The sequence below is a fragment of the Primulina eburnea genome, chromosome 4, assembly GCF_022965805.1.
Source record: "Primulina eburnea isolate SZY01 chromosome 4, ASM2296580v1, whole genome shotgun sequence".
Lineage (NCBI taxonomy): Eukaryota > Viridiplantae > Streptophyta > Magnoliopsida > Lamiales > Gesneriaceae > Primulina > Primulina eburnea.
The window spans coordinates 40414621-40426162 of record NC_133104.1 but is presented as its reverse complement, the minus strand read 5'-3'; the positions used below and the strand labels follow the sequence as shown (position 1 = coordinate 40426162).

General features: G+C 37.2%; 1 protein-coding gene and 1 pseudogene across 1 annotated transcript; both read right to left on the bottom strand.

The window, feature by feature from the left end:
• Nucleotides 1-317: 317 nt before the first annotated feature.
• On the bottom strand, nucleotides 318-1891 carry LOC140828916 (protein CANDIDATE G-PROTEIN COUPLED RECEPTOR 7-like; annotated as a pseudogene).
• Nucleotides 1892-5494: 3603 nt separating this feature from the next.
• Nucleotides 5495-10183, bottom strand: LOC140828915 (beta-amylase 1, chloroplastic-like). Its single transcript, XM_073191793.1, has 4 exons — nucleotides 9547-10183; nucleotides 6886-7096; nucleotides 6661-6777; nucleotides 5495-6565 (listed from the first exon to the last, which is right to left on the bottom strand). Exons 1-4 carry the CDS (start codon nucleotides 10029-10031, stop codon nucleotides 5777-5779), a joined length of 1602 nt encoding a protein of 533 aa, XP_073047894.1. The 5' UTR covers nucleotides 10032-10183; the 3' UTR covers nucleotides 5495-5776.
• Nucleotides 10184-11542: the final 1359 nt, after the last annotated feature.

The window sequence follows — 11542 nt, the reverse complement described above, 5'->3', positions numbered from 1 at the left end:
CCAGCCAAAGTTTTCTGGCAATCCATCATAAATTTGAAGAAAAATTAGCATTTTTCGTGCATAAAAATTACCAGATAATTACTTTCATCCTAAAACACTGCTACTGAAGAACCAAAATACAATAAGCCATCTTCAGCTTGACTGGTTTTTAAAAATTAAATGCGGCCAGTTATTGACTCATTCCTATTTGGAACAAGAACTCACAAGACAGGCCATATAAATCCACGTAAAGGGCTGCAACCATGTCGACAAAAAGGGAAAGGTCACACTTCAAATACTCTTTATCAAATCATACAAGGGAAAAAGGAAAAAAGACAGAGCGATGAACCACATTTATATTAAATCGATGGGCATTATCATCTGCTGGTCCAAGGACTTTTATCAACGACACTTAGAGGTGGTCTTGAAGCCTGTGAAATTACACTACTGATTCAAGTGTATAAAAGCACCTAAAATGAGAAAGAAAGAAAAAAGCACATAACGTGACAACAACCTCAATCTTCTCCAAATATCCTGCACATTATGGGCAGCTCACAACTCAAACTCATCATCAAGCTTCAATTGCTCAGCTGCTGCGTCCTCTTCCTCATCATCAATAACAAAATATGGATTGTGAGCCTCAGGCTTGAACTTGTACCCCGTGAATACATAGAATCCCAGTGTAGCCAACTCCCCATGCCACAATGCTAGTCCAGAGGTACTTATATGAAGTAATAGTCTCCAGTGCATAAACCACGACACGCGTAAAGTATATGTAGCATATAACCACAATGTAATACTGCCTAAATAAAGTCAACTTCATCAAATTCACAGCAGCCTTCCCGTCTGTCCTTGCTGCCTCCCGCAAATTCTTGATGGACCAAACGATTGGGAACAGCACAGCGCAACAACATACAACGTCAACAAGCAAAAACACCTGTTTCCAAGTGACCCAATCCTGACCGTATGGACCGGTTTCATCAATCGCAACCTGCGCTATGTTAGCTACAACCTGAAGTGGAATCACAATCATGAGCACTTTCTTTTCCTTATCTTGTAAATAAGGCTTCAAGAACGACCACCCGGTTCCAATCAAGACAATCAAAGTAAACAGAGTGATACCCTTCAAGAAACTAAAAATGTAAAACAACACATCCCACCCGTGGGCAGACCCCGTGCGCTTGATATAAGATTTATCCTCAGCCTCGCACAGCAAATTCAACGCTTTCAACACCACCACCGACAACATAAAGAAATGGATCCCAAAGACAGTCAACCTCTTCTTGTACAAAACACTGATCCAAAACGCGGCCAAAACAAAATAAATCATGGATAAGAGGAAATAAACCCTAGGCAAGACCGTTTTACCCGCCGAGAGATAATCACGTCTATCGGACTTGCCGCCTTCCAGGTTGTACATCGCGGAGCGCACATTCATGGATATTTTAAACTGTTGAAGACAATTAGCAAAGACAAGAGTGTACTGATCCGCATCGGATTCAGGGTAGAGCAAATTCCAGTCGGTGGGAATAGGGTTGGGCAGAGCATCAAAGGTGAAGACTTTCTTGACTGAATCGGATCCCAGTGCACATGTGATCTCCGCATCCTCGATCTGCTGAAGGACATGTATCCAGGCGTCGCGCGTACATAGGAAGAAACCCAACTTGGAGAGGACAGAGGTGTCGGGATTCGGGGGGCCGGACAGAGAGAGCTTGGTGATGTTGAGCTGGAGCTGACCCCGATGTGTGAACCCAAACTCGTCGAAGGCAATTATGGGTCGATCATCGTTCCGGATCTCCGAGTGTCGGATCTCTGCTGTGGCCAGAGAAGCCACCGAGAAGAGAACCAGCACAATCACAGACACAGACATGAATATGATATCGCCTCAGCAATGGACAAGCAACCTATTCAATTGATAATAATACTATTTATTAATTTCAAATATTAACGTGCATACGTCATATATATATATATATATTTATTTATTTATTCTCGAAAATAAGTTTGTTACGAATAAAATATTAAATTTCGTCTTAAATTTGATATTAATCGGTGTTATGTCTTACTTTCAAAGAAAAAGTTGAATTTTTTTTTTTATATAATTTGGTTTTTTATAAGAAAAATAATAGATTTGAATCTTTCTTTTCAAATAAAATTCATAGAATAGTTGTATTTGAAATATGTACTTGTTTGTTAGTCAGTCAACGGCGAAGCTTCCTAGAAATTGCTACTGCCGCTCCGGTTGCCTAATTTTTTGTTTACTATTATTATTATTTTGTTGGTTTTTCATTTAAAATTTTAGTGGATTTCTCTTTTTTTTCAAAACTGGAATAAAATAACTAATATATTCTTGAGAACAAATAATAATATATTCATTGGTCAACTTTTTATACTTTCGTTTTTTTTTTATAATACAATATTTATTTTTGACTCGTGAGATTAGACTTGAAGAATTAATTCATTGAGTTTTTTTATTAGTTTATATATGTCACTTTTTATCATTTAATAAGCTTATTTAACATATAGGAAAATTGTGATAATTATGTGAATTTAAATATCAGTCCATATATAATATTTTAGTTTTTAATAAAAAATATATATATAAGACATTTCCCTAAAAATTAATCTAAGGCCTCCAATTAATTATAGATTTGTTTTTAGGGTTGGAGGAATGTAGCGTTGAAATTTGGCATTTATTTCCACGTACCTAAATGTTGCAATAACCATTTTAAGGGGCTCTTCGTCAAAAAAAATATATATATAGATAAAAATAAAAATCTGATACAATGGATCTTCAAAAACATGTTAAATTTTCTTCCCCATTCATGCTTCGTATTATGGGGAACAAATAATATACAAGAAGTAAAGCACAAATTTTGACCACACCAAACAAAATTACATTTTATATGAGAAATAATTATACAATTAAGTTAGATAGTTTGTAATTAAATTCAATACTTTTGTGCGATTTGATAGTGTGAGTAGCAAAGATATGGATTCCCCATTCGTCCCCGTCTGTCAAACTTGTTTTCGAGGATGGAATGGTTTTCTTGAGGAGCAGCAAAGCTTCTATTTGCTTTGTAAAGAGCACTTTCAAATATAACCAAACAATTTTTAGTCATGATAAGAATAGAGAAACAAATAGAAAAAGAAACCCAAATCGAGTTAACATCTAAAAAGAATCCATTATTACTCTATTATGATGCATAAACAGAACCGATGGAATGGTGATCTGTACATGAATAAGAACGTTTGCGTATGGGAAAAAGACTAATTGCTTCGCTTAAACATTCTATGCTCCTGGGATATATATGCACATGGGGATTTTTGGTTTACTGTACATTTGCAACGAGATGGGTGGGTTTATCCCATTGTATCACGAAACAGATTCGTGCGTCCAAAAGGTATCAGGATCAAGGCTGAAGAGTGAGTGATCTTTGACTTCTAGATTTGCTATGTTCCAATCAAAAAATCGAGCTTGAATTGCCTTGAATAGCAGGAGAATGGTTGGCAAAAGCCACCATTTGTCATCTTCCCAGGAATCACAACAAAGTTGAAAGCACGTCTCTATACAACGCCCACATAACGAAAAGCATGGATCAATCTCAGTTTGATTGAAAACAATATCGGTAATCTCAGTAATGGAAGGGATTTTAGGTTCATTCACTGTTAGCACACATTCAGAGCACTTTAAATTGACCTTTTCAATCCCAAACTTCTACTTTGGTTTTTCTTTACTTCATTTTAAACAATACCAGCTGACGGCAGGTTGAGGTACACTGTATGTAAATGACAAAAATAGGTGCACGGTGGCAGACCGAGCCTAACTCCCATAACAGTAAAGCACAAACAGAAAAACACTCGATGAAAAAAAAAATCACACTGGGAATAAAATATTTTCTCCTGGATCATCTCATTGCATGACTCGACAGTTAAGAGCAAAAAACAAGAGATTCCACCTTTTACCAATCCAGTACTTAAAATTTTAAACTGCAGATACACACAACCAGAAAACCAGTCGAGGCAGCCTGGCCATTAATGTCTGCAGGCATCCTCAATCAAAAACCTCAAAAATATGTTACACGAGAATGAATGTCGATGGAACTCACCTCGAATGTGAAATGCTCCACTTTTGCTGGGAATTTACTGAGGTAGTTACATAATGAATAATGCCACAGATAAACGCCACACCCTGCAAAGTACATAAAATTATAAAATTAAAGAATAAGGGTTAAAGCCACACATCATTGTCTTGTATTTATTTTCTTTCACCGTAACCATATCTTGCTCCTCAACTCGTTCACAGCCAGAAAATGCTGACACCACTTGGACAATTAACTTGTTAAATTGGTGAACTAATTTGCAAGGCCATATCTTGCTCTTTCATTTTTCACCATAAACCAAGTAAAATAATTGACATGAACCGGCACCCATCTAAAACCATGGAACACACGTGAATTTTCGGCCTAAACCTTCGGAAGTAACTATAATTCTGCTTTGAAGATGATACTAAATATTGTTTTCGACGAACTTGCGGCTACCTATCCCAAAGTTTAGATGAGCTTATATAATTGACTTGTCTGATCAGCAGGTGGAATTTCATTGGAAAAACACTTGATTAGCATCGATTGAAAGCAAGATACCCATGTTTTCATCAAAACATTGTCGGAAGACACGATAGACAGCATTAGACAACTAGCATTTCACAGAAACCAAACAGTATCAAAATTTGCAAGTGACCCAGTCAAAATCAATGTAAAACAGAGGCAAGATATTGGTAGTCAACTGAATTAAACTCAGTCTCTAATTTTTCCAGAATTTAGGGCTAAAATTGTAGATTGAGAGCCAGGAATTTGCAGTGCATTTTCAATTGATACGAAAAATGCAGTCCTCTTGAGTCTTGACCTTTCCATGAATTATCTCGTCACTTTCTTCTCTTGTATTTTCTCAGGTAAAACTAAATGCAATTGTTTTATTACAATTTTACCGTAATTCTAAATTCAAATGTTATTCTATCAATTTTGTTCTATTAAAAACCATTCCTCCTACAATTACTAGTTTTCTCGTACTCCATATGTTTGCAGCATAATAATTCGCTTGAAACTGTTTATGTCATATTTGATACAATATCAGATTCCTAAATTGTTCCTATGTCTGAATGGATTACTGACGCAAACAACTTTTTATCAGTGCATGAATTGATGGAGTCAATCAAATCACCTTCTCAAGAATGTGAATGGAATTTTATTAAATAATATAATCTATGCGACTCAGATTAAATAATTATCGGTCTTAATTTCATAGACTCAACCCTCCAAACTCACATGAACCCCCTTCACAAATTGTGGAGAAGTTGAAACAAACGTTGTCAGACAATCAAAGGGAGATGGAGGCTTATTTATAAAAACTAGAAACTCTACGTATGGTTTTAAAGCTCTGAACTAAGTTGTTTGCATCACTTACAAAATGGTGATTTACACTAGTTTTGCAAAAGAAGTCAAACTTCCAATCCAGCAGAAAGAAGTACAGGCTATAGTTTTACATTACTCATGCTCAAATTTCAGAAATTCACTATTTTATCGTGCAAAACATGGAGTCAGAAATCGAAACCAATGATTGATTTAAAGATCAGAAAATAATCAAATTAGAAATATGACAAATCTACAACCGATGGCTGATGAAGATGATGATAGCAGTATCACATCAGAAATACTGATACTGTATGTACTAAACTCGACGACTCTGCAGTCCGTGGCATGGAAAGATCTATCCATAAAATCTGGAATGCAGTATCTTCCTAGGATGCAAGAATGGCTCCAGCAAAAAAAGCGGAAGGAGGAGAAAGGGTCGTGTCACCACCACCAAAATCTAAGCCGGCTTGAAACATTTTGACATTCGACATTTGTCTTACAAAACTTGTAAAACTTACCCAGTTACGATATTCAAACAAACTTTTGTCCATTCTAACGAAGTTGAAAGAAAAGGAAGGCGTTTCAAGTCCATCTGAGTATAACTTGAACATTTTCAACACCTGTTGGAATAATTCGTCGTCCAAATTTCCAGGGGAATTTTCTCCCCCCAATGGAATGTCACAAACTCGTGCAGCCAGCAGAAGTTGTTTGAGAAAACTTTCCGGCTTACCAACCGGATTAGTCTGCTGTTCTTCGGCGTCCCGCATGTCAAAACACGAACAACACAGTGTAAAACCATACCTACCAAACATGCGAGCAATTGGTAGAAATCCATCTCTGATTGAGGTGTTGTAGTATCCAGATGTTAACTCAGATGGATGAGATTGTGTGCCATAATGCCAATAAATCCCAGCCACTTTTCCTGACATGTTAACTTCATTACCCCTGAAAATACTTTCCGCTTCTCTGCAAATCCTTTCCCCATGTTGAAGCAGCATCTCTGAATACCATTGAAGGAAAAACTCTCCGTATGGTGTCTTCCAAGTACCATGGTCTCTGAAAAATTCTGTATTTTCAAGATTTTGCATTGAATCAGTGGCACCAATGGGCCCTCTACCTTCCCATTCAGGCATCCCTATTTCACGGGCGCAGGCATTCAGAGATGCAAGCATATACTGGCAAATTGAGCAAAGAGAACTATAATTTGAAACTCCGTGAAAATTATCGAAAAAAGGCCGTGCCATGTTCAGGATATTTAAATCTCATATACCTTATCATAGCATTGAAATTCACCAAGTTCACGAGAGCGCCAAGCCCATGTAAGCTTCTGAGAAGGGCAAGACGGATATCTTAATTCACCTCCAGGACCTAACCCAACTTGAATCCCCTGAAAATAGGCACTATGAAAACCGCATCTTGCAACTAAGGCGTCACTTTTGAAAGAACTAAAAAATATAAACAGCTGATGAAAGCCCATTATGAAGGTCGTTCTTACCGTTATAACACCACCAAAAAATGATCTGAATGTTTCTCTGAAGTTCCTCATGAGATCAGCATATGCTTGAATAGGTGATCGTCCATGTAGAATGGGTAAAATGTCACATCCTAAAGAAATATATTCCATATTCCTCCTCCCAAATCTATCAACATATGCTACATCTGGGTCTTTATCCATTTCCTCAAGCACCCATCGAGGGAGAGGAATCCTTGCCCATACAAAAGAATGAAATTGAGATCCAGTATTGAAAGGACAGTAGAAAAGAAAGCAAGGAAATTAAAATGCATGCCAAATCTCATCCACTGAACATCAAAGAACTCAAATCTAGACTGTGAGAGAATTACTATTTTATTATACTTAAGTTAACAAAAATAAACCAAACGCAGATGCAACTTAGGAGTGAAACTGAATGTCCTGATCTTATCTTTGATTTCATTTCCTGAACAGAATAGATAGAACTTCTACAAACCCACTTTCACTTGATTCAGATCACTGAATATGAACAGCTGAGTTCCTGCTTCTCACTTCTCAATTTGCCCCTCCCTAATCAGTTTCATTTAGACCCTTTCCTTTCTAAGAAGTGTAAATTGTTCTCCAGGTCCAAGTTATCAATCACTTACAAATTGTATTAAGAAGAATCGTATTCATTACTCATCTTGTACTAAACCAAACAGATTTTGTTCCCCTTCAATCAGCCAAGTTACAGGCTCCTTTCCTTCGGCGGGGCTTGTTGAAGTAAAATCACTGTTAAATGAACATCCTTATAAGCTACCTGGTAATCTAGAAAGACTTCCATCAGTGTGCAATAACCAAGGATGAAGACTCTGATTCAACACAACAAGACTTAGTGCCAAACCTAAATGAAAGAGAACATGACAAGATCATACCATGTTACTCAATTAAGATGCAAATGAAATATAATACATATGAGCAATTAGAGAACGGGATGATTCTTTCATTCCAAAAAGATGCTGAGAAGAAAGGCAAGAAAAAGGGCACAAAATTCCCATGGGAATATAAGAAAGACAGCAGGGAACAAAGTCGAAAGGTATAATAACACCTATGCGTCCTTTTTTCTTATCATCTAGCACATCTCTTATCTCTTGATGTTTTTGACACTCTATTAGTTGCTGAACCTCATCCTGGGCATTTCATGATGCAATCTCTTCCCCAAAACCTAGTACATAATTTTGTCTATGCAGCCAAATGATTAACCCATCAAAGTGTTTTCCTGTTACTATATTTTCACAGGTACATTCTACATGCAATTATAATATGAAATTCTTCTCTATTTAAACAAGAGATTCCATATTACATAGAAATATAAGTCATAGTCTAGACATTTCTAAGGAATAAAACCCACATAAAAAATGCTAGAATTTTATTCATCAAATTGTTAGTTTAAGATAAAATTACAGCTTGAATCTACACTATTTGTAAAATGTCTGGAGTACTCCAAGTAACTTTACAGGTAATGGCAATAGACCGACCGACTTCTTTATGTTTCCAAATAACTCAATAAATTGATCATTCTGCATTCAGATATACTTGAAATTATTAAGGACAAGATACAAGTAAAGGAGAAATCTTCAAGGCTAAAGAGTTCCCTAAACAGAATTAGTCCCTAGTCCTAGTACGGAAAAATACCAAGTTGATCGTCTAAATATAGTCATTTGTCTCTAAGAAACCTTGAATTGCTTTCTCCAAGATATTCAAAACTCAGCTTCAGAAAGATTGATTAAAAATTTCGATTCATTACAGATCAACATTGAACAAGAGAATTCAGCAACTGAATCACTAATGACAACTGCTAAAATTTTCAATAAAATTCACTACATGATAAAGGATCATCCATCAAGTTAACCCTAAGAAAAGAATCAGATAAAATAACAATTCTATCCCAGCTCTATTCAACAAAATTTAGTGTTTGTGAGAGGACTTGCAGGTCTTTCTCGGTCCTTCTTCAATAACTAAGCAACTGTAATTACCAAACTCCAATAAAATTCATCATACCAAACCCACATACACTATAATCAAAATTAATGACCAGTCAAATAAAGATAGAGCCTGAAAAACTCCACAAACAAGTCCAAAATGGATATTTGTAGGCAATGCCAGAACTTTCCAGAAGCTCTCGACATTAGGCTTTTGTGAATTTTCATGGCCCAAACTAACCACCAACGGCAATGGAGCAAGTTTTCGGGTGGGTTCTGACTAAGAATCATAAGACGACATGCTTTCAGATCTATCACTAGATATACAGTTGCTACACCAGAAAAACCTTAAGAAATCTGTCAACCATCCAACTGCATAATACATTAAGCTCGAATCGGGATTCAGCCATTGCACCATCCTTATTCGATAAATAAGCCATAAATTCCGGAAACTCTAAATATTAAAAGGCATTCAAGTCCACATCAATAGACAATACAATCAAGTCACACTAAATTTAAAATGGAATCGGAATACATAGACTAACATATATATCTTGAAAAGTTGAAAAGCGATCGTCTCTCAGTCAGTATAAGTTTTTTGAAGGATGTCCAAGACTATCCGCAAACTTCATTTATAGATCTTCAACTTAATAGCTACAATACGCTGCAAAGCGTACAACTTTAAAAGAAAAAGGGTAGATGGAATTTAGAGATAGTTACCAACCAGATGGGATCCGCCGGATCCGACCCGCACTGATGAAACGCCATCACCGCCCGTACTTTCAGCCCGAAACGCTTAGCCAGTAAAACAATTTCCAAATACCCTCGCCAGTCATAAATTCTCGGAAATTCTCTCTCTACCAGCCCCCACCAAACCTCCATCACCACTCCCTCCACACCCGCCGCCGCTAGCGCCCTAAACGACTGCGCCATCGCCTTCTTCCGCCTCATGATTTGCGCTGTGGGGCCCACCGCGTCCACCGGCAGCGTGACGTAGACTGGGAACGAATCCACACGGCGGCGATGGCTGTAATGAAGCTCGTACACCAGCTCGCCATCGGACGAAGCGTTGAGGCGGCAGGTGATCGCAGGCCTGTCCAGGACTCGAGACGGGAATTTCTGCCCGACCCGAATCGAAAGGGGTTGTAAGAAGAGCAGGTGATTCGAGGAGGCAGAGAAACTGGGAGCCGATGGCGAAGCGATCGCCATCGTGTACGTATACTGCAAATGTGTGGTCGCAGGTGAAATTAGGATCAGAATTCAGTCGATGGCCAATTGGTACTGTTTGTGGCGAATATCACAGATGGCAGATTCTAAAGAAGAATTTGTTAAGGTGATCGACATTCTTCACTCAATAATAACTTCGCTTGTCACAAGTAACAACCGTCCAATAAATTATACACACAATACCCACGGTAATTTAAATGTATAAACTCTTTTTGTTTGTGAAATGAATAATATACGGACAAGATGAATAAGAATAGTGCATTAAATTAAGCATACACGAGTGAGAGTAGTACCGATATGGGTAACTTCTTAGTAAGTTATCGTGCATCAAGATGCCGACGATGCGTCACTTGATCTGATTAGCTTGGTGGGATGTAAAAGAGAGACGTCATACCTTAACGGCTAATATTGTCTTTGTTAGAGACATGGCAACGGTAAAGAAATGGTAAAACTGATATTTGAGGGTTATGAGACCGCACCAGCAGATGTACACACATCTCCTCGGACTCATGGACCTAACAGTACGACCCATTAACACCCAAGTTGATGGACTCAACATTGTCACGAGTATAAATAAAAAAAATATCGCTTTGACTAACGGCTATAACTTTTGGCTTAGTAGTAATTGTTTGATCCTAACATCTTCCTTAGTATAACATTATCAGATTTACTAGACCATGAAGTGAACATGATGTCTTGAAATTCTTAGTGGTTTGTGTAAAACCAAACAGTAGTACCTACATAATAAATTTATTATCATTCGTTTTGGTTTCTTAGTTGTGTCCGTTTTGGCCATAGAGCATGTCTTGGTTTCAAGTGTTTAGGTGAGGCGCCTCATCCTACAATTACATAGGTCGCATCTTTTTGAAGGTGTCCTGTCATATTCCACATTTTACAAGCAAATGCACCATTAACTAGAAATTTTTCCTACTCCATTTGTGGAAAACAACGTTTTTTTCCTTAAGAATGAGAAGGGATTGATTTTCAAGTATTAACACAAGTTTTCATAATTTAGTTTTCTCATCGAACGAAGATCTTTCGGTCTCCAATCAACATTGAGATTCTACTATGAAAACTTTATTTTATAGTTTTAAAACACATTCCTCTTGACAAGCTATATGTTTGATATTTGTTCAAGGATTTCGTAAAAAGATGTGCCTAGATATCCTTTGACTTGACATAATCAGTAGTAATAACTTCAATTGAGATCAATTGTCGCACATTATTGTGTCTTCGATGAATGTGACAAGACTTATCATTGTACATACTATTTTTGTGTCCTTGCAATTGGTGACGGGCTGTCACAATATATCATTATTGTAGATATTGATTTTGTCCAACAAGGAATATCCTCTAGGAAGTTGTGAAGACATTCTGCCTATTTTGCAGCTATATCACTGGTATAAATTCAAATTTCATTATGGATCTAGTGATGCAATTTTGTTTCGATGTCCTCTAAGAGATTGTACCACCACCAATGCTAAAAACATATC

Coding starts and splice junctions, on each gene's coding strand:
- LOC140828915 (XM_073191793.1), bottom strand. CDS start 10,031: ATGGCGATCGCTTCGCCATCGGCTCCCAGTTTCTCTGCCTCCTCGAAT. Junction 6,778..6,885: donor TTTTTGGTGGTGTTATAACG/GTAAGAACGACC, acceptor GCCTATTTTCAG/GGGATTCAAGTTGGGTTAGG. Junction 6,566..6,660: donor AATTTCAATGCTATGATAAG/GTATATGAGATT, acceptor TCAATTTGCCAG/TATATGCTTGCATCTCTGAA.